The 24,141-nt window shown below is 35.8% G+C and overlaps 1 protein-coding gene across 1 annotated transcript; it reads left to right on the plus strand.

The window, feature by feature from the left end:
• The first annotated feature begins 56 nt into the window (after positions 1 to 56).
• Positions 57 to 24,141, plus strand: slc25a22a (solute carrier family 25 member 22a). Its single transcript, XM_079858876.1, has 11 exons — positions 57 to 236; positions 9,255 to 9,395; positions 13,402 to 13,527; positions 13,613 to 13,668; positions 14,278 to 14,368; positions 14,892 to 14,949; positions 17,067 to 17,127; positions 18,959 to 19,106; positions 19,196 to 19,350; positions 20,613 to 20,688; positions 20,778 to 24,141. Exons 2-11 carry the CDS (start codon positions 9,376 to 9,378, stop codon positions 20,929 to 20,931), a joined length of 945 nt encoding a protein of 314 aa, XP_079715002.1. The 5' UTR covers positions 57 to 236; positions 9,255 to 9,375; the 3' UTR covers positions 20,932 to 24,141.

Here is a 24,141-nt window from a genome sequence, read left to right on the forward strand (position 1 = left end):
AGCGTCTACGTTAAATCTGAGGGCTTCGTGACCAGTAGGAGGCGTCACTCTCTCCCGTCCTCCCCTCCTCCTCCTCCCGCTGACTCGGGTCGTGCTTCTACTCCCTCCCTTTCCTCCAAACACACACGAACGCTAGTAACACCGGCAGCTTTAACTAATATCACCCCGTCACCGGAGGACGAACATCACATGAAGCCATAATAATCCGGAATAACGGGAAAAAACACCAGGATCCGGTAAGTAGCGCTGTTACACTCTTCTATAAGACCAGCTTTTGTATCATAATCATATTAATATTCGTGTTGCATAAGGAAACGTAGTTCAGTTATTCAGGATTTGATTATGTCAGCAGGAGAAACAGAAATAACGGTACAGCGGTGAATACGGTGTGATGCGGCGGATCGTTTTCCGTTATTTGGAAAAACACAATTCCTTCATTCCTCATCGCGAATGTGATAAACCTAACCGTCAAACGAGAACGCGCTTCTTTGACAGCTTCGTTAATTCTAACGGTGTTCTAGTTTGGGTTCCGCGCGCGTGAACATCTGCTTTTCATCATACAGCGGTGCGCGTTTCATCTGCGTGCTTTTGTTCTGGTCGTGCGTTAGTTGGGTTTCGATCCCCGCGGGATTAACCGGCTCCACGGACGCGGGTGTGTGTGATATCTGATCAGAAGCATTAAAACGGACTGTGTGTGTCCACTAGATCTGCAGCGGATCATCATCACCAACATCAGGGCGCTGCGGCGCGCGCGCTCTCGATGCGCCGTACGTGCGCGCTCTGGAGTCTCAGATTTGAACAGGATTCTCTGCAGCAGAATTATGTCATCAGAGACTCTGCGACCTCGTTCAGAAACTGCAAATATTTCTTCACTCGTTTTTTTTTCTTCTGTATATTTTGGCTATAAGTTTTCCAGTGATGAAACAACTGCGTCCTTGGCCTAAAAGCAAACGGCCTTTACAAAAAATAGCTATAGTAGGCTATCAGATATTTGGACATGATGGACCATCGTTATAAAACTGGATTATACCATGTATATTAAACTGGAAATAACATGTAAATGCCATAATATACACGATTTCCAGTACCATGGGGTGTTTTTAAAGTACCATAGCATTACCATTACTGTGCCGTGGTATTCATTCATTACTCTGGAGTACCATGTAAATATGGTGTTGCATTATTACAATACACATACACCATGGGATTTAAATGGTACTATATTGTGCTTCAAATAATGCTATGGTACTTTCAGATAAAAGAAAATAAAAAAAAATACCATGGTACGTTTGTGTTGTTTAATCTGGCTTGAAATAATTGGTGTATTTGCTGTCTTTGGCTGTTCCTCATATTGACTAATCTTTACCTTTACAATGTGTGTCTGAGGTGACCTTTAGTGTAAGTTAAACGACTGCTCACAGGGCAAAGGTCACTAGTTAAGAGGAGCAGAACACCTTGCAGATAACAGATTTCTTGTAAATTGTCCTACAGTCACTGCCGTATGAAGATATTCCCACAGTCTCTCACTTCTAAATAATAAGTATTTATATTATTTTGCTTATTTTGGTTTTATGTTTTAATATTGTTTAATTTTTGTGTCGACATAATTAGATACAAATATGTTTTTAAACCCTTCTTTAAATTCATACCGAGTTAATAGTGAGCATCGTGAGAGAAAGCGAGAGTGAAACAGCATACAGTCTGAACACTCTCAAACACACATACACATATATACATACACACCCGCACACACACACACACACACACACACTCAGTCACTCACTCACTCACTCACACATGCACACCCACACACACATACATACACACCTACTCACACACACACACACACACTCATACACACTCACTCACACATAGACACACACACACGCGAGAGAGATAGAGAGAGTACTGTACATCAGCTAATTAACCAGCCGACAGTGAGAGCTCAGTGTCTGATATTAATCTGTCTCATCTTATCACTCTTGACGCTCAGTAAATCTGTCTTTGCTCTTCAGTCAGTCAGTCACTCACACACTCATCACTGTCAGCTCTTTTCTGCACACACTGATACACTGCTCAAACTCTGAGACTGTGAGTCTACTAAACGCTGAGTCAGTCTATTTCATTCATTCTTTCTTTTCTTTATTATTTTATTTTTATTATATTTTTCAAAATTAACAAATAAAATGAATACACACACACTCACTCACACACACACACATATATATATATATTTAATTTAGTTAATTTCAACACACACACACACATACAATTTGTTCTAATTTACATTTAAGCATTTAGCAGACGCCTTTATCCAAAGTACATCTCATTGGCTGCCAATTTTTTTCTTATGAAACTGATGCATTTTATCCATTAATTAATTTGGACAGTTCATTTTTATAAACTTGCTCAAGTCAATCCAGCAGAACCTCCCTAGATCAGACATAGATGAGGAGGGAGAGAGGAGAGGACAGAGAGACTGAAATACTGTAGACGAGCCATTTCAAGACATCAAGGTTCCGTTGAACTTCAGACGCTAAACAAACACACACACACACACCTGTTATCAGAGTCAGATGAATTACGGGTGCGGTTTGGTCAAAGGTGCACAGATTTCTTCTGGATTCAGGAATGGCCGACAGCTGTTCCCTGCTGGAAAACCAGATCATAGCAGCGTAAAGAACTATCATCTCAATACTTTTGTTTAGCAAGGACGCATTCAATTGATCAAAAGTGACAGTAAAGATTTATAATGTTAGAAAAGATTTTGGTAATGTAATAATGTATATGTTTTAAAAGCAAATGCATTATAAAAGCACCTTATGATGCATTGAATGAATAATAAGTTATAACACATTATAATAATTATCTATCTATACATTGTTACACTTGTTAGAAAGTATAATTTATTAAAACACATGACAAACAAACTATTTCAGATGTAACAAGGAATCTACAAATATGAACATTTCACTTATTTATATAAAAAAGAATGAATTATAACATACATTATAAATACCTTTATTATGCATTAGACATAAAGACTTTAAGTAAAGTGTTACCAAGATTTCTGTTTCAAATAGATGCAGTTCTTTCTATTCATCAAAGAATCCTTCATTTTTTTCCACCATTTCCATAAAATATGAAGCAGTGAAATATAAATATGAAGCAGTGAAATATAAATATGAAGCAGTGAAATATAAATATGAAGCAGTGAAATATGAATATGAAGCAGTGAAATATGAATATAAGCAAGTGAAACTGTTTTCAATGAGAAATGTTTCTTGCGCATCAAATCATCATATTTTCATGATTTCTGAAGGATCATGTGACACTGAAGACTGGAGTAATGATGCTGAAAATTCAGCTTTGATTACAGGAATAAATTACATTTTAAAAATATATTTAAATAGGAAACATTTATTTAAATTGTAATAATATTTCACATTTTTTACAGTTTTAACTGTATTTTCTATCTACTAAATGCAGCCTTAGTGAGTATAAGAGCCTTAAAATATCTTACCAGCCCCACACTTTTGAACGGCAATGTATATATTTTCAATATATTTTAATAAATTATACTTTCTAACAGGTGTAACAATGTATAGATAATTATTATAATGTATTATAACTCTTATTATTCATGAGGTCATTCAACATTGCCTGACCAGCTGATGGCCATAAATGACGGACTAGAAACAGCTAAATATACAAAAATATTTAAGTTGCAATTACATAATTTTAAGTTAAAAGAGCAATTAAAATGTATGAGTTTTGCAAACTTGTAACTTATTATTTGGGTTTACAGTGAGTCTACAGTTAGAAACCGTGGCATGTCCAGAATGAATGATTGTGATGTTAAACACACACACACACACTCTTGGCTTCACCAGCTGCTTGTGTTCTCAGGTCTGGTTTGTCTACTTTCCTCTCCTCCTCCTCTCCCTCCATCTTTCCCTCCCTCCGTCTTCTCTCTCCTCCCACCAGCTGTCTCTCATTACAGCTCCCTCTTCACTCTCTCTTTACACTCCTCCATCCTCGTTCTTTCTCTCTGCATCCCTCCATTTGGCAGAGACGCAACACGTTCATGGGTGTACTTTATATATGGCATTGTTTTTAGACACAGCACAATGCCATTAAAAAAAAAAAAAAAGATGGAAATGCCATACATAAATAACTGGGGAGGTACAGAGATAGGATCAGATGGTGATACCATGGTACTAAAATTCATGTACCATGGTATTTATTTGGTACTCTACTGTACTTTAAAGAATACCATGGTGGATGTGGTATCAAAAGGTATTTTTAAATCTAAGGTAGATTTTTTATGTTTATGAAAGAAGTCTCTTCTGCTCACCAAGACTGCATTTATTTGATCAAAAAATACAGTAAAAACAGTGAAACATTATTACAAATTAAAATATCTGTTTTCTATGTGAATATGTTAAAATTGTATTATTTTCTGAGATGCAAAGCTGAATTTTCAGCATCATTACTCCAGTCTTCAGTGTCACATGATCCTTCAGAAATCATTCTAATATGATGATTTGATGCTCAAGAAACATTTATTATTATTATTATTATCACTGTTTAAACAGTTGTGCTGCTTCATATTTTTGATTAATAGTAAGCAAAAAAAAAAAAAAAAAAGTCTGTAACAGTAACATTATAAATGTCTTTACTGTCACTTGATCAATTTAATGCGTCCTTGCTGAATAATAATATTAATTTCTTTAAAAAATCATACTGAGCCCAATGTTTTGAATGAAAGTGCATGTAAAACTAAATATAAGTGTTTGATTATTGTCTTCATATTGACTGTTAGTCAGCACAGACGTGTGTATGAACATATTAACTCTATACGTTCATTAGTCACCAGTGAATTACATTCACACACATGTAAACGACAGACTTGAAATCTGCTGTAAGACGTGTGGAAATCTCTGGCGCTCATTCACAGAATTTTTAATGCCATCTTCAGTCCGTTTCCATGGCAACTATCTCAGTTCTGTTGTGTAGAAATACAGTGTTTAGAGTGACGGAGAGCATGAGGATCAGAGCAGCATTAGGAGCTCGTAGTTGTTCTTGTGGATAGTTGATGAGTGTGTTTTTATTCCTCTCCGATGGTCTCAGGAGTTTGAATAGGGGTCAGAGTGGCTTTATGGTGGTTTTAAAGTGGACACACACACTGGTGCATGCTGGGTAACAGCTCAGGGTTTGCTGAAAGTGCCTATTCAATGACATTATTTTCTCCTCAGTGGCATTAAAAGTGAATTTAGGCAAATCACATCGTCAAATTTAAATATATAGCACTTTTTACAATAGACATTGTTTCATAGCAGGCAAAATCATGATGTTTATGTATATAATGTTTATGATATCTTAAGTTGTTATCTTTGTAGCATGGTAAAGGTAACAACCATGCTATATTTTAAAGTCACCATGAATATTGGCAATTTATGGAATATTGCAGTATTTATTATAAATGATTTATCTGTGCACATCATTATTTATTTATTTTAAATTCATGTGCCATATAATCTTTAATCAAAATAACTTCCCTTGCAACGACTTCTCTTCTCTGATGATGCGTTTACTGGTGTGAGGGCGGGGCAACCTGTCACTCACATGAGATCCACCAATAGCAAACACAACACTGGGTGGTCTCAGTCCGCTTCGAACTCTGGTGTGGTTCGCAAAAATGAACGCAACACGGACCAAAGACATATAAATGAGCCAAAAACAGGATGTGATGTCACAAGATGCGACAAAATCCTAAATCATACGTGTTTTTTCTCATCCTAGTCACGATGTTGCCCATCACAGTTCAGTACAGGATCAGAACGGAGTCTCCTCACAGCAGATCTGTGTGTTAGTGTGTGACGGAGGGATTGCTGACGCTGTTTTGACTCATTTACACATTCTTCACGAGTTCTCAGCTGGTCAAAATACCATCATATGTAGCAACGCACAGACAACGAGCGCATTTATCCCAGAACACAGCATTGTTTTGGATGTCAAGAAATTACGTAATAAAAGCTGACCAATCAGGTTGTGAATATATCCCTATGCCTTTACCATCCAATCAGTTCCCCATGAACAAAATCAAGCTCCGCCCTACATTTGTTCTTGTTTGAGAAGCCGTTTCACTCGGATATACGTCACAATAGGGAAGAAAACACTATCACACCTTCCGTTTTTTTATCATGTCTGTCAATTATTTTGCAATAATTTATTTAAATTTAAATATGTTAAAACTTGATTAGTTGTGTTGCTCATCAGTTGATCAGTTATATTGTTTAGCTAGAGTTTTAGGTACGTGAGACTAGTTTGAGCCTGTTTGTGGCCTGAAGAAAATTTGATATGTTTCTGCTGATTATAAGACACACAGACCGACAGATATCTCGTCATCAGACTTGTCACAAGACCAAACCACTACTTAGACAAAAACATAATTCTCAGCTTCTTCTCTTCCTCTATTGATTGAAACCGAAAGCTGAACATTCATGAAGAAAACTTTCATTGTTCAGATATTACTCTTTAATACAGGAGTCTTTATGGACAATTTCTTTGAAGTATCCATTTTATCTCAGATGTTTTTCATTTAATAAAATAAAAAACACTTAAAATGAAAGTTAATGACATGCTCAGAGTATGTGTTATTTTAGTATTATTTGTAGCATTTTGAAATCGCTTTTATTTTTATATTTTCAGTTTTCATTTTAATTTGAGTCATTTTATGTGCCTTTGTCATTTCTTTTTAGCTTTTTATTTCAGTTTTAGTTATTTTAGTTCTTCACCTTGAACTTATTTTATTTCAGTTAGTTGCCAGTTCAACATTTCTAATGTTCGTTTAGGTTTTTCATACACCGCCTTTTTCAAGACGCGTAACAGCATTTAAAAATCATGAGCGGGGTAATACTAATGTATTTTATGTCGTTGAATAAAACGTGAAAGTGTCTTGAGCTTGTGTTCATCACAGACCTTATTTCAGCCATTTAACCAAAATCCCATTCAAAAAGCCATTGACTTGGAACCGGAAGTGCTAAAATGCTAAGTTTTGGCCTACAAAGTGATGTCATATCTGCACTCTATTGGCACTTTTTGGCATGTTTGCACCACAGGAACTGGGAGTTTAAGGGGGATTAAATGAGTTCCTACTTCAGATTAGGGTCTAATCAAGCACAATAGGAACTACAGTGATGTAAGTGGACGTTGATTGGCCATATGAAACACTGGCACCCGCCATTTATAAAAAGACGTTTTAACACAGTTTACATATTCTTACTCCACGAACATGGAAAACAGCAATAGATAATTTACCTGGCGTTGTGTTCTTTTCTCAGCCTCGATTATATGTAGCACTGCAAATTGTCGAAGTAGGTTTCGTCTCTTAGCCCTTCTTTTGGCTCTTTCAATCGCATAACTTAGGGTGTGTTCACGCTTGACATGTTTGTTTGGATTAAAACGAACCCTGGTGCGATTGCTCTGTTAGTGCGGTTCATCTGAATAAGTGTGAACGCTGCCATCTGAACCCTGGTGCATCAAACACACTGACCGAGATGCTGAAAAGATGAGTCTCGCTCCGCTTCTAAACCAACTCTGGTGCGGTTCGACTGAAATGTGAACGCAACACGACCAAAGACATGTAAAGTACATCACACTTCAGTACAGGCATCAGAACCGCGTCTCCTCACAGCAGATCTTGGTTTGTGTGTGACGGAGGGATTCGTGGCGCTGTTTTGACTTCTTTACACATTTAATAAGCTCTTCACGAGTTCTCAGCTGGTCAAAATGCCATCATATGTATTCCTACTGGCAGTGCGAATGCAACCAGGAAAATGTTGTTCTTGGGGGATGCCCTGGTGGCTAGTTCATGTGTGAGTTCCTATAAAAACCCTATTAAGAGACAGTCTCTTCTAAAACTCTAGAGACATATGAGTCTTTTTCTCATGAGGAAAATCTGAGAATCAGGAGAACTCAGCAAAAGTCTCTATTTCTTTCTAGCAGAAGTGACTTTGAAAAAAAAAAAACAGAAAAAATAGAGATTATTGTCATTTTTTATTGTTGCTGGTCCTTCATGTGTCTGAGACCTTGTGGGAGACATTAAATATCTGCGATTTAGTGTTCACTGATAGTAGGAACATTGTGCCAGTCAAAACAGACCTGATATTCTCTTGAATCATGAGGAAGATACTGAGAGAAGTTAAAAACAGCAGGATGGAAAAATAACAGTCCTGCTGAAAGGAACAGAAGATTTCCTAACTGGTTTGTGCTGGTTAGTGCTGATCTAACATATAATAATGTTTATGGTAAATCTCACGAGTGCATCCACTCTCTATGAGTGAAGAAAAAGAGGAACCCAGACAGAGAAAATGCAGAATTGAAGGTAGAAGAGTCCAGTCCAGTCAGCAGAAATCAGGAAACGCATCAGTGGAGAGGAGAAGGAAGAGAGGGAGGGGACGGAGTGAAAGAGATGAGCTGATTGGCTGAAAGGAGGGGAGGAACGAGAGGGGAAGACTGACTGTCTTCAAGTTGTTCAAATTCCACATATGATTAGCAGGAAACACACACACAGATGTTCCTCTCAAACACTATCTGATTCTTGACACACACACCAAGCTCCGTGCCTAAGATTTCAATTCTTTTTCAATTCAATTTAGATATAAAGCACATTTTAGAACAACCTTAGTTGGCCTAAGTGCCACTACAGAGATCCTAAAGGGACATGGTGGCGGGGGGGGGGGGGGGGAAATTATTTGTTGATGCTTTTACGTTCTCGCAAAGGTTTTGCGTTCCGCCGAGAAACTTTGCATTCACTTGCAATGTCCTCAAAAGGTTTTGCGATTGAACGCAAAGTTTCTCGAGTGAACGCAAAAGCATTGACTTTTTTTTTTTTTTTTTTTTTTTTCGCCACCATCTCCCTTTAGGAGCTCTGTAGTAGCACTTAAGCCAACTAAGGTTGTTCTAAATGTGATTTATAAATACATTGAATTGAAATTTAATTGAAATCTTAGAAAGGGAGCTCGGTGTGTGTGTCATGAATCAGATAGTGTAAGCTATTTTAAATTTCCTGTGCAACCAACAAAAATGAATAAGAATAAAAATAAGACATAGTTGTTCCTGAGATGGGAGGAACAGATGGAGAAGGAAAGGTCCAGTGTCCAGTGTGAAGAATTCCTGGAGTCAAACAGAGAGAGATGACACCTGTATCATAACCACACTCAATCATTCTCTATTGCCATGTCTTTCAGATATCTGGCACAGGAAGGCGAATGGACTGAGATCCCAATAGTCTCTGAGAAATCTGCAAAGACGTGCCGACTGACGCCTTAAACACACACACACACTGAAGAAGTACAGGGACCCAGATAAATGGCTGACAAACAGATCAGGTGAGTTTAAAAAAATCAAGTATCACTGGAGTTAGACTTTTTGAACCGCACAACACCCTAGCAACCACATAACATCATAATGTGCATAGAACCACTCAGAACACCTTAGCAACTGGTGGAAAGAGTACTGAAAATTTGTACTCAAGTACAAGTACTGTTACATTGCTGAAATAATACTCAATTACAAGTACAAGTACTGTTACATTGCTGAAATAATACTCAATTACAATTACATGTACTGTTACATTGCTGAAATAATACTCAATTGCTAGTAAAAGTACTGTTGCATTGCTGAAATAATACTCAATTACAAGTACTGTTACATTGATGAAATAATACTCAATTACAAGTACTGTTACATTGATGAAATAATACTCAATTGCAAGTACATGTATTGTTACATTGCTGAAATTACAAGTACTGTTACATTGCTGAAATAATACTCAATTACAAGTAAAATTACAAGTAAAAGTACTGTTACATTGCTGAAATAATACTCAATTACAATTACAAGTAAAAGTACTGTTGCATTGCTGAAATAATACTTAATTACAAGTACTGTTACATTGCTGAAATAATACTCAATTACAAGTAAAAGTACTGTTACATTGCTGAAATAATACTCAATTTAATTACAAGTAAAAGTACTGTTGCATTGCTGAAATAATACTCAGTTACAAGTAAAAGTACTGTTGCATTGCTGAAATAATACTAAATTACAAGTAAAAGTACTGTTGCATTGCTGAAATAATACTTAATTACAAGTACTGTTACATTGCTGAAATAATACTTAATTACAAGGAAAAGTACTGTTACATTGCTGAAATAATACTAAATTACAAGTAAAAGTACTGTTGCATTGCTGAAATAATACTTAATTACAAGTACTGTTACATTGCTGAAATAATACTCAATTACAAGTAAAAGTACTGTTACATTGCTGAAATAATACTCAATTTAATTACAAGTAAAAGTACTGTTGCATTGCTGAAATAATACTAAATTACAAGTAAAAGTACCGTTACATTGCTGAAATAATACTCAATTACAAGTAAAAGTACTGTTACATTGCTGAAATAATACTCAATTTAATTACAAGTAAAAGTACTGTTGCATTGCTGTAATAATACTCAGTTACAAGTAAAAGTACTGTTGCATTGCTGAAATAATACTTAATTACAAGTAAAAGTACTGTTACATTGCTGAAATAATACTCAATTTAATTACAAGTAAAAGTACTGTTGCATTGCTGTAATAATACTCAGTTACAAGTAAAAGTACTGTTGCATTGCTGAAATAATACTCAATTACAAGTAAAAGTACTGTTACATTGCTGAAATAATACTCAATTTAATTACAAGTAAAAGTACTGTTGCATTGCTGAAATAATACTAAATTACAAGTAGAAGTACCGTTACATTGCTGTAATAATACTCAGTTACAAGTAAAAGTACTGTTGCATTGCTGAAATAATACTTAATTACAAGTAAAAGTACTGGTGTCAAAAAATTACTTAAGTAAAAGTACAAATTACTCTTCTCAAAAACTACTCAGAGTACTAGTTACTAGTTACTTTTTTAGCCAGCGATAGGTATTGTATTACCAATAAATATTCAATCAAATCATTGATCTATGTAGAAAATAGCTACTTTCAACACATTTTACCTTATTGACGAAGGACATTAATTAGTGGTCATGATACTGGAATTTCTAACTTCAATACGACACCTTGAAAAATGTCAATATTCAGTATCATTTTAAATACCATCAGGAAAACAACCACATACTGTTACATTGTACTATATTACAATATCTGCCATACAGATATTGTAATATCTACATTTTTGTCCATCAATTTTGTCAAGGCAATCATTATTTTCAAGCTTCAAAAAGCACAAAACTCATTGTAACAGTAATATATTTGAATGGAAAAGTTCAATTCAAGTTCAAAAGTTCAATTCAATTCAAGAGACACGTCTGCTTTATACCATGAACGGATTTTAATTTAGGCTTTTGTTTACATATTTAAACATTGATCAATAACCATTACAATAATCCAACTTAAACACTCTGTGTATTTGTCTTTACAATAGGGTAACTCTGTTGCAATAGCTCACACACAGCACAAGGAAGCTTGATTTCAAACTGAATTGAATTTACAAAAAGACAAGTAAACAGTCAGTAATAAAATAAGAACAAATAAAATAAATTACCTCAATGCAGTTGAGATATTCGAAACATGGCAACACTGAATTTTTATATAGTTAGTTAACCCAAAAAGTTCTGTCATTAATTACTCACCCTCATGTCGTTCCAAACCCGTAAATCCAGTTCATCTTTGGATGATATTTTTGATGAAATCCGAGAGCTTTCTGACCCCACATAGACTGCAACGTCATAACTTTCAAGGCCCAGGTAGTGAAGACATCATTAAAATAGTCCATGTTCCTACAGTGGTTCAACCTTAATGTTATGAAGCAACGAGAAAACCTTCTGTGTGCAAAAAAACACAAAAAGAACAATTTCTTCTCTTCCCTTTACTTCTCCGACGCTATTCACGTAGTAAACACAGTGCAGCGCTTCCGGGTTCTACGTCAGATCGCATGCGTTGTGTGCTCACATGATGTCTTTACTATCTTTCTGGGCCTTGAAAGTTGTTATGACGTTGCAGTCTATGTGGGGTCAGAACGCTCTCGGATTTCATCAAAAATATCTTCATTTGTGTTCTAAAGATGAACGGGTTTTACGGGTTAGGAACGACATGAGGATGAGTAATTATTGACAGAATTTTCAACTGCATAGTAATGCCCTTGCAACCACCCACAACACCCTAACAACTGCATAGTAATGCCCTGGCAACCACCCGCAACACCCTAACAACTGCATAGTAATGCCCTGGCAACCACCCGCAACACCCTAACAACTGCATAGTAATGCCCTGGCAACCACCCGCAACACCCTAACAACTGCATAGTAATGCCCTGGCAACCACCCGCAACACCCTAACAACTGCATAGTAATGCCCTGGCAACCACCCGCAACACCCTAACAACTGCATAGTAATGCCCTTGCAACCACCCACAACACCCTAACAACTGCATAGTAATGCCCTGGCAACCACCCGCAACACCCTAACAACTGCATAGTAATGCCCTGGCAACCACCCGCAACACCCTAACAACTGCATAGTAATGCCCTTGCAACCACCCACAACACCCTAACAACTGCATAGTAATGCCCTGGCAACCACCCGCAACACCCTAACAACTGCATAGTAATGCCCTGGCAACCACCCACAACACCCTAACAACTGCATAGTAATGCCCTGGCAACCACCCGCAACACCCTAACAACTGCATAGTAATGCCCTGGCAACCACCCGCAACGACCTAACAACTGCATAGTAATGCCCTGGCAACCACCAACAACACCCTAACAACTGCATAGTAATGCCCTGGCAACCACCTGCAACAACCTAACAAATGACCTAACAACTGCATAGTAATGCCCTGGCAACCACCCGCAATGACCTAACAACTGCATAGTAATGCCCTGGCAACCACCCGCAACACCCTAACAACTGCATAGTAATGCCCTGGCAACCACCAACAACACCCTAACAACTGCATAGTAATGCCCTGGCAACCACCCGCAATGACCTAACAACTGCATAGTAATGCCCTGGCAACCACCCGCAATGACCTAACAACTGCATAGTAATGCCCTGGCAACCACCAACAACACCCTAACAACTGCATAGTAATGCCCTGGCAACCACCCGCAACGACCTAACAACTGCATAGTAATGCCCTGGCAACCACCCGCAATGACTGGCAACAACCCGCAATGACCTAAAAACTGCATAGTAATGCCCTGGCAACCACCCATAACACCAACAACTGCATAGTAATGCCCTGGCAACCACCCACAACACCAACAACTTTAAATGAATGATTTTTTGCCCTTGTCTCTTATTTGTCTGATCTCCTCTCATGCTTTGCTCCAGTTTGCCTGCCAAGCTAATAAATGGCGGTGTGGCGGGACTGATCGGCGTTACCTGCGTGTTTCCCATCGATCTGGCCAAGACTCGCCTTCAGAACCAGCAGAATGGATGCCGTCTCTATACCAGCATGTGAGTGTTCAAAAAGACGAATCGAATCATATAGAAGATTCAGTTCGTCAGGTTTCACATGTGAATGATATACTGTGCTCTGCAGGTCAGACTGCCTTATTAAGACCATCCGGTCGGAGGGATACTTCGGCATGTACAGGGGTAAGTGCAGGTTCACATTTTAGTGTGAGTTCACAACTAGTGCTGTCAAATCGATTAATCGCATATAACATAAAACTTTGTAAATATATATATATATATATATAATTTTTTTTTTTTTTTTTTTTTTATATTTACAAAGTTTTATGTATATATATATATGCACGTGTATATACTTGACTGGCCTGCACAGAGTCCTGACCTCAACCCGATAAACACCTTTGGGATGAATTAGAGCGGAGACTGTGAGCCAGGCCTTCTCATCAAACATCAGTGCCTGACCTCACAAATGCACTTCTAGAAGACTGGTCAAAAATTCCCATTAACACACTCCTAAACCTTGTGGAAAGACTTTCCAGAAGAGTATACGCTCTTACAGCTGCAAAGGGAGGGCCAACTCCATATTAAAACCTACGGATTAAGAATGGGATATCATTAAAGTTAATGTGCATGTAAAGGCAGACGTCACGCATACAGTATATATACACATACACGCACACACATATGTATTTACAAATGTTTATATTAGATGCGATTAATTGATTTGACAAGCACTACTTTCATTATTGTGAGAGTGAAGGTGTAACTGAATACGTGTGTTTTCTCTCTCAGGCGCTGCGGTGAACTTAACTCTCGTCACTCCAGAAAAAGCCATCAAGCTTGCAGCAAATGATTTCTTCCGATTTCACCTCTCTAAGGACGGGTGAGACATAAACACACACACACACACAGCAAATGCACAAATCAATATAAATACGATGACTAACATTTTGAGCTGATTCTGCCCATTCACACACTCTGACACTTCATCATCTGGTCTGACACACTGGTTGGTTCCCTTCCCGACCTTGAACACATGCACAAACACAGCTCACCATTCTCTCTTCTCCATGCTATCAATATGGTATTTAAACAGCAACAAATGTACACATCAAAATACTGTGGTATTACCATCTAACAAGCCACAGTAGTCACATACCGACACTGTCAGACATCTCAATCAATTCAGCACACAGGATTACATTACCAGAGCGACATTAATATTAAACAGGGCTTGAAGCACACAGACAATACCCACAATGCCCTGTTCGGCTGCGTCTCCATGGTGACCTAAAACGGCACCGGTGAATTATTGACCACCGCCGTCGAGTCAAAGTGTGAATTATTAACAACCCTTGGTGTGTGTGTGTGCTGATAATAAGTGAATTCATCTGTCGTTCCCACAGGCAGAAACTCACTCTCCTGCGAGAGATGCTGGCCGGCTGTGGGGCGGGAACATGTCAGGTCAGTGTGAACACACACACACACACACACACACATCCCAGTAATCTATCTGATGCTTCAGCCTCCATTAATAGATGTTCCACTGTTATTTTATTCACGTCTGCACACAGATGATTCAGCAGCAGACAGATCACTGAGACAAAACACTGATGCATTAAGGGTACAAACACACTCCCTTTAAGCGTTCACATTATACACACGTGAGCTCATCTGCCCCGTCAGCCTTTGTTGAGCACGCTCACCTGAAGCAGGTGCTTATTCAGAACCAGCTCTGCTTATTATTCTGAACGCTTGGCTAATGTGTGTGTTCTTCCATGATACGATACTAAAACACCCCTTGTGTACCAAAAGCATATATTTCATATATTTTATATTGCATAAAAAAGGTTGTATGGAAACCAAAAGGCGCATAATATTTATAGTATTATTTCATTTTAATATTTTAGTATTATTTATATGCTGTTAAGTATTTTTTAGAGCTGTCAAATCATTTAATGGTGATTATTTGCATCTAACATAAAAGTTTATATATATATGCACACACACACACACACATATATATTTACATATTTATATATATAGAGAGAGAGAGAGAGAGAGAGAGAGAGATGTGATTAATCAATTTGACAGCACTAGTATTTTTATAAATTTATTTTTGAAGTAGTTTTATTTTTTATTTTAACTTTAGTTGAAGTTTTAGTAATTTTAGGTTTTTTTTCATTTTTATTACTTTAAAAAAATATTTCTATTTAGCTTTAATTTATTATTATTATTATTTTATTATTATTATTATTATTTCAGTGGTATTCATTTTAGTACTTCAACTTTAATTAATTTTATTTTTAAGTTTTTATATTTTTGAATTTAAATTATTCATATAATATTTTTATTTAATTTTTCCATATTTTCTCTCCCTCTATATATAATTTAGAATGTTTTTTTTATCATACATATACATATACATACATACATATATAATTTCTTATATAAAAAATATATATAACATAAATTCTTGTTATATAACAAGTTCATACTAAACATAAAAATATATACATATATTAAATAAATTATATTAAAATACATATTATTTAAAACAAATACACACATTAAAAACCTCAGCTCGGATGCAAATCCATATGCAGAACATATTTTAACATCCAAAGTACTTTAATTTAGCATTAAACTGAGGTAACATCATGTAATGCTCAGAAGTTGAGTAGATATATATATTGATTATTGATAATAAAATCAAAACCAATCAGTTTATTTATAAATAAAATCATTTTATTTCAGATGGATGGAGAAAATCAAGTGGTTGGAGTAGCAATTACGTGCACTAAGCATCCACTATTGACATCTTTTATTGACTGACTTAACGGAGTTATACACAACATAGTGATCCAGTCATGTGACAGAGGTGACCGTCTTCCTGTTGTCAATGAACAGGTCTATAACCATGTCGGGTTAAATGATGAGATTACAGCAGACTCTGGATTAAGACAAGCGATATACACTCAAATAATCCCATCAACTATAGTGCCGAGTCAGGTTTGTGGATGAACATTGCAAACAGACCCACAGTATAACCCACTTACTGTCCTGCAAACCCCTTCAGATTTGATGAAAGGTGTAATTGTGTCTCCAGTGACAGCCGCGCTAGCACACATAAACTCTTCCCCCGTGGCGTCTGTTCTGCTGATGTCGCAACCTCTTTTGCACAGGAAGAAAATATTTCTTCAGAAAATATAAAAATAAGTCACATTACGGAAGTTAAATGGGTTGCAGATACCATTTTATGAACCCATTTGAACCTCAGCATGTAGGAGGATATGCTAATTGTATGTTTTTGTGTGTGGTTGTTCCTTTCTAAGATAGTAGTAGCATAAAGTACAGGTTTCCAGACGGCAGAGGCTCCGATAGGCTTAATTATGGTAAGCTAAAGGAGAGACGTCGGTGTAAAATGTCTTTTAAAAGCAGTTTAACCATTTGCAACTGGCTTTAGGTGTGACTTCTAACTCCTCGTGGTTGATTTGAATACGTGTGTGGCCCTTTAAATGTGCTTGTCCTCATTTTCATTGGCTGTGAGTTTCCTCTAACCTTGTTCTGTTATGTTGCAGGTCATCGTTACAACACCGATGGAGATGCTAAAGATTCAGCTGCAAGATGCTGGAAGAATCGGTAAGAATCGACACTATAAAAGAGGAAGGAATGAAGGGAGAAATCAAGACACAGGACAGAGAAGAGAGATGAAGCACTGCCACCTTGTGGCCACATTGCAGCACTTCTCCCTGTACATTAGGCCTACTAGTGTCAGATTTCACATCATTTTGTAATTTTATAGACAATAAGCAATACATGTGGTAATTATTTGTATTTCACCTTTATAAGTGCATTTAGCATCTGCTAAATGAATAATTTAATTTCTTACAGAGCAGAGGTTTTTAGTGTAGTACTGCTAAATATGTCTGTTATAAAAAGTCATTGTCAGCAATAGTATATAATTATATTATTTATATATTATTAGTACGGCTGAATACTTTTTATTCAGCGTATAATATTATATAGATTTTTTTTATATCAGTTTTTTATATATTTTTAAATACTAATTATTAAATTTAAAAAAATTAAAATAAAAAACAATAATAATAATATTGAAAAATATTCAACATTATTATTATTATTATTATTATTATTATTATTATTTTTATTTATTTTTTTCATTTTTAAAATACTGAATACCAAGTCATTGTCAGCAGTACTTAATATTTTTTAAATACTGGATATTTTATTCAGTATATTCATATTAAATTAATCATTTTCAGTATTGTTTTTTTCTATTTTTTAAAAATTGAATAAAAATAAATATTAAAATAAATATACACATTTTCTATATAAAATGTTCTATTCTTCAAATACTGGATGTTAAATTATACATATTTTTTCAATATTATTTTTTCCTTTTTTTAAATACTGAATATGATCATTGTCATCAGTGCTGAATCATATTTATATTTTATCATATCATATTTTAAAATAGTGAATATTATTTATTTTGTATATTTCAAATTATATAGAATTTTTTCAGTGTTGATTTTGTATTATTTAAAATACTGACTATTACATATTTTAATCAATATATTTATATTTTTTAAATAGTGAATATTGAGTCATTGTCATCACTAATGAATCTTAAAGTAGTGAATAATATCTTTAGCATATGAAAAATTATATAGATTTTTTTAATAAAATATATTTTTTTATATATCACTGTTAATTTTTTTAAATACTGAATATAACATATTTGATCAATATTAGTAATTTCTATTTTTTAAATACTGAATATCAAGTCATTGTCATCAATAATTAATCTTATTTAAAATAGTGCATATTATTTATTATATAAAAAATTATAGTGATTTTTTTCTATATTTATTTTTTCCTTTTGAAAATACTGAATATTGAATATCTTATCAATATTAGTTATTTTTATTTTTTAATATACTGAATATTAAAGGTATAATGGAGGATTTTTTACTTCCGGGTGGATCACCTATACTATTGGTCCTCCTAATTGTCAATCATTCTGGTGAATCAATCAAACTTATTCAAAAAGTGGAGAGGGCGGGTCTTATCTAAAATTCGGAAAGATCCTCCACTATACCTTTAAGTCATTGTCAGTGGTACTGAATGCATAAGCAATAAAAGTTTCCAACAATTGTTTTGAGATTTGCTTAAAAGTTATTATTCTACATAAGGAACATTTCGACAATGCCTTCAAACAATACATTTTGGTAACTAGCAAAGTTTGTTCACAAGTTTAGATCTGCCAAATAGAAGAAGTCAGCAAGAGTAGAGCGCTCAACTGTTCCATCCATTAGGCTTCCTTCAGTTTCCTCGAGTTTCATATAAAATAAATTGGATAATGTTTGTGTAGTTGAACTAGGCGTGTGTGTGTGTGTGTGTGTGTGTGTGTGTGTGTGTGTGTGTGTGTGTGTGTGTGTGTGTGCAGCGGCCCAGAGGAAGCTCATGCCTCAGGCTGTGACCCCCGGGGGCCCCGTAGAGCTGAAGTCCCCCACTGCTATGCAACTCACCAGAGAGTTACTGAAGGAAAAGGGCATCGCGGGACTTTACAAGGGCCTGGGAGCCACGCTGCTCAGGTGAGGGACACACACACTCCAATATCATAGCTAAAACACTGACAGAGTGCAGCACCAGTACTTCAGCTTTGTGTTTCCCTTCTCTTCAGGGATGTCCCGTTTTCTATCATATATTTCCCTCTGTTTGCTAATCTGAATAACCTGGGGAAGAGAGGAGGCGAGGGTCCCGCGCCGTTCTACGTGTCTTTCCTCTCGGGCTGCGCTGCGGGGAGCACGGCTGCAGTCGCCGTCAACCCTGTGGACGGTACGCTCCTCATCTCAAGGTTTAGCACGAGAATGTGACTGGATAATTCCTGCTCTCCTGTTGCTCTGTTCCAGAGAGCCTCCATCTTAGAAACACACCCGATGCAAAGATTTATTCCTTCTTAACTCGTTTCAGCCTAATTTTGCAGGAAAGGGAATCCCAGAATGCTCTGTGGAAAAACATACACTCATTATCAGCTGCAGGGCCAGAGAAATGACAAATACATTTCATTCAGCACTGAAAATATCAATAAAATAGTTCAAAATAATACTAATACAATTTTATTATGTCTTTTTTATTACAGAATATTAAATATTCAATATTTTTCTATATTTTAAACTCTGAATATTAATATTTATTATTTTATCTTTTTAAATATTTGTTTATTTATTTTTAAATCTGAATATTAATTGTTTTTATATTAGTTTTATATTAGTTGTCTCTTTTTATTATTGCATATTATATATCAAATATTTCAAATTTTTTTGTTTCTGTTTTTTTAAATACTGAATATTATTAATTCAGTATATTAAATATTTTATTGTTTTCAATATTAGTTTTGTCTATTTTTTAGATATTCTTTCAATATTTATTTTTATTTGTTTATATACTGAATATTAAATGCTTTTATATTCATTTTGTCTATTTTTATTACTGAATATAAAATAATGAACATTTGTTTTTTTCAATTTTTTAAATACTGAATTTTTAATATGGAATCTTTCTTTTTAAATAATGAATATTACATTTTAAATATTAAAAATAGAGTTTTTTGTCTATTTTTGAATAGTGAATATTAAATAATGAATATTATATAATATTATATATTATAATATATTAGTTTTTATGACTGAATATTAAATATTTTTCAATATTAGATTTTTTCTATTTTAAAAAAAATACTGAGTATTAAATATTGAATGTTTTCTAACACCCCCCCCCCCCCCCGTGTTTTAACTATGGAATATTCAATATTATTAATTTTTTTTAACTTTTTTTTTTAAATAGGCTACTAAATATTAAATATTTATTTTTCAAAATTAGTTTGTCCCATCATACACATGTGCGATACACATGCTAATGTCAAACATTGAACTGAGTTGCATCTTACCTAGAGATCTCAAGTTAGTTAGCAGTGAAGCGACTTATAGCTCTAGAAACAGAGTGTGTGTGTGTGTGTGTGTGTGTGTGTGTTAGCAAAAACAGTTGTGCAACATCTGTGCGGTTTCACAAGTGACCGTTGAACGGCTTCTGTGTTTCAGTGATAAAGACGAGACTACAGTCGCTAACACGAGGAAGTCAAGAGGACACGTACAGTGGCGTGACGGACTGCATCAGGTGAGCTCATCACGTGACCAGATCAGCCATTACAGCAATTTGGGTACAATTTTGGGTAAACCTATTCCCTCTTTCCCATGTGACCACAGGAAGATATTACGCAACGAAGGTCCCACTGCTTTCCTGAAGGGCGCGTACTGTCGAGCTCTGGTCATCGCGCCGCTCTTCGGCATCGCTCAGGTCATCTACTTCCTCGGCGTGGGCGAATACATCTTGAGCCATCTGCCCAAACAGAACAACTAACCGATCATTCCCGACCCATAATGCCCTGCACCAGTCCGTTCCCCGCCCTCTCTCACAGCTCGTCATTACCCAAGGATCAAAGCGTGACGCCGAGCAGTCTGACTGATTTGAATAGTGTGTTGTCGTGCCGTGTGTTTTGACCTGAATGTGGTGGTTTTCATACTGAGCATAAAGTGAGGTTGTGTTTGCCAAGCTGCCTGTTCTTGTCTCGTCCGGTCTCGCGCTGAGACAAAACCATATCCTTTTATGAGCGTTTAATCTGGGAAGTTGTCGTGGCTTATCTCGAGACATTTAAAGCGTAAAATCAGCGATCAATCGTGACGCTTTGATTCGTAGAGCTCTTGTTAATGATGTAGTGAAATATCAGCTCTTTTTAATTGTTAATTTCCTGGAACAAGAGGGCGTGTAATGTTGATTAGTTTGATCTTTCGTTCTTTTTCCACCAACCCTGAACGGCTTTCCTCCGGGCTCAGAACGACCTTGAGGAAAAGTGTGTGTGTGTGCTGACCTGAGAGGAACATATGTTTCTGCATATCAAGGCTTTATCCAGCGCATGTTTTTGAAAGGACATGTCGGCTCCGGAGGTTGATTCGATTCGTTTTTCTCTTAAAAGCTGTGAGAGACGTGTCAAATTAGCCCAATCCAAATGGAAATGCCTCCAACCTGGGGCGTAGCGACTATTAAAACTTCCCGAAAGTTCCCACGCTTCAGGAGATGATTATTATAGATTAAGAGATTCGTTTTGCATGGCCACAGCACAAGAGAAATTATCCGACGCAAATCTGTTTCGTTATTTGTAGTCAGAACTGCGAAATAGCATTAAATACCATCTAAAAACTCATTTAAACCACCTTTGTAGGTCGTTTGAGGTTTAATTAAAACATTTTGGGTATGCAAATTCGCTAATTATTTAGGGATGGGACACAGGAAATGTCATACAAAGTGTACAGTAGTTATCGCAACCAAAACCAGTGCTATTTTAGATATTATTATAGTTTGTATTATTATTTTGAATTCGATTTTTCGTGTAGTTTTGGTAATTGTATGTTTGTATGTTTTTATTTTAATATGTCTATATAGCTTTTATTAATTTATATTTCAGGTTTAATTTGTATTTTTTACTAAATTAAAATTGGGGAATTTTGTCTTGGCAACTAGCTGAAAAATAAGTTAAAGTTTTTGTATATTTTATTTTATTTCAAATTACAAAAATGTTTTTAATGTTTTTAGTTTTGATATTTATAATAATTATTTTAATTGCTATTTTAATTACAATAATTATTTTACAATAATAGCCCTGATTAAAACATTAAAAACAGTTTTGTTAATTGGAATCAAGCTGAACAAATAAAATAACATATAATAAAAATATTAGATGAAGAACTTAAACTAAATGAAAATTAGAAAAATGTTGCCTTGGCAAAGTACTGAACGAAAAACTGAAATAAAACTAAAATTTCAAAATATTAAAACAACAAAAACTAAAAAAGCAAAATGACTGAAAATTTAAATAAAATAAAAACTGAATTTAAAAAAGCTGATTCAAAGTATTAATAAAAACTATAATAGTATATAAATAACATGCTTATGCACTATATCAAACATCATGTCACCTAATTAATATTCATGAGCAAAGCTGTGTCCCACCCACTGCAAACCAACTTTAGCTAGTTATAGATATCCCACTACAAAAGTTCACAACCCCTAGATTTTTAGGTTCATATCTATCGGATCAGATTTGAGAAAGAATAACAACATTCTGACGCCAAAGTAACGTGCATATTGATTGTAAGTGAATCTATGATGGGGGCGGGGCTAATAATTATGAATATTAATTAATTTGTCTGCCTGGATCGTGGAATTTTAATAGTCATTCCAGTTTTGTGGAGAATCCGATAAGCACACACTCACGGAGTGACGTTCCAGACTTTGGATTGAAGTCATATTTATTAATAATCCTGATTATATAGATGTAAACACACTTATATTATATCTCACTATATATTTGTATGGATAGTTTTATCAGTGTCTGATTGTTTGTGTGATCATTGTTGATTACTGTGTACTGCACACATGCAGATGATGTTATGATTATTGTTTTTGTATACGATGGCTTATTTGCACACCTCCCCGATCCTTCGGTTTATGTTTTTGGCATCTGGAAGAGTTATTAATATGCCAGTTTACACCGTTTGAGCCGGACCTTGCGATGTATCAGTGTTGGAATCGTGAGCTTTTAGTTCACGCGTGCACTAGCAAATCAACCAAACGAAAACCCGAACGGTTTCAGGTTGTAGTTCTCGTTTAATGTTTGCTTTTATTTCTTATTTGCAACCCATTGTGGAGAGTCAAAACCACAATGTTCTCGCTCACAATCCCCGCCGTCGGCTAGAGCGAGATAAAGCTTGCCTGTGTGTGTGTGTGTGTGTGTGTGTGTGTGTGTGTGTGTGTGTGTGTGTGTGTGAAGAGCGTTGTTTGGCTCACGCTGACAAACAATCGAGTCCGTTTCACACTGCCAAACGACTCCTGAACAAATCCCTGCCGATAATACCTCTGTCCCCTTTCCCAGTTTTAGCATTAGCACACTGATTTCCTAAACTCGTCCGGTTAATATCGTCCTGCTACTGAATGTACACAAGCATTCAAATGTTCGGGGTCAGTAAGATTTCTTACTTTGAAAGAAATTACTACTTTTACTCAGCGATGGATGCATTAAATAGATCAGAAGTGACACTAAAGACATTTATAATGTTGAATCCTGACAGTTTCACCACAAAAATGGGAATGTTTATGCATTAAAATATCGCGTTACACCCTAAAAAGTAACTAATATCGTAACTTAGTTACTTTTTATGGAAAGTAATCCGTTACATTACTCATCTGGCTGAGTCTCGTGCTCTTACAGGCTTTGCAGATGTTTTTTTTTTACTGAGTAGTTGTTTTTTTGGGAGCATGTCTATGTTCCCACAGCCCTATGTTCCCACAGCCCTAACCCTAACCCTAACATACCTAAACATACCCCTCCCAGGAGGGAGACTTGTCTGGGATGTTATTGGGCTATCCCTGTACCAGCACAAGCACTAAAACCTACCCTTCATAGGGGACATATTTAAATGAGAGAACATAGGACTGTGGGAACATAGGACTGTGGGAACATATGGTTGTGGGAACATAGGTCTGTGGGAACATAGGGCCTAATTTTCTAAATTT

The sequence above is a fragment of the Squalius cephalus genome (assembly GCF_949319135.1).
Source record: "Squalius cephalus genome assembly, chromosome: 23".
Taxonomy (NCBI): domain Eukaryota; kingdom Metazoa; phylum Chordata; class Actinopteri; order Cypriniformes; family Leuciscidae; genus Squalius; species Squalius cephalus.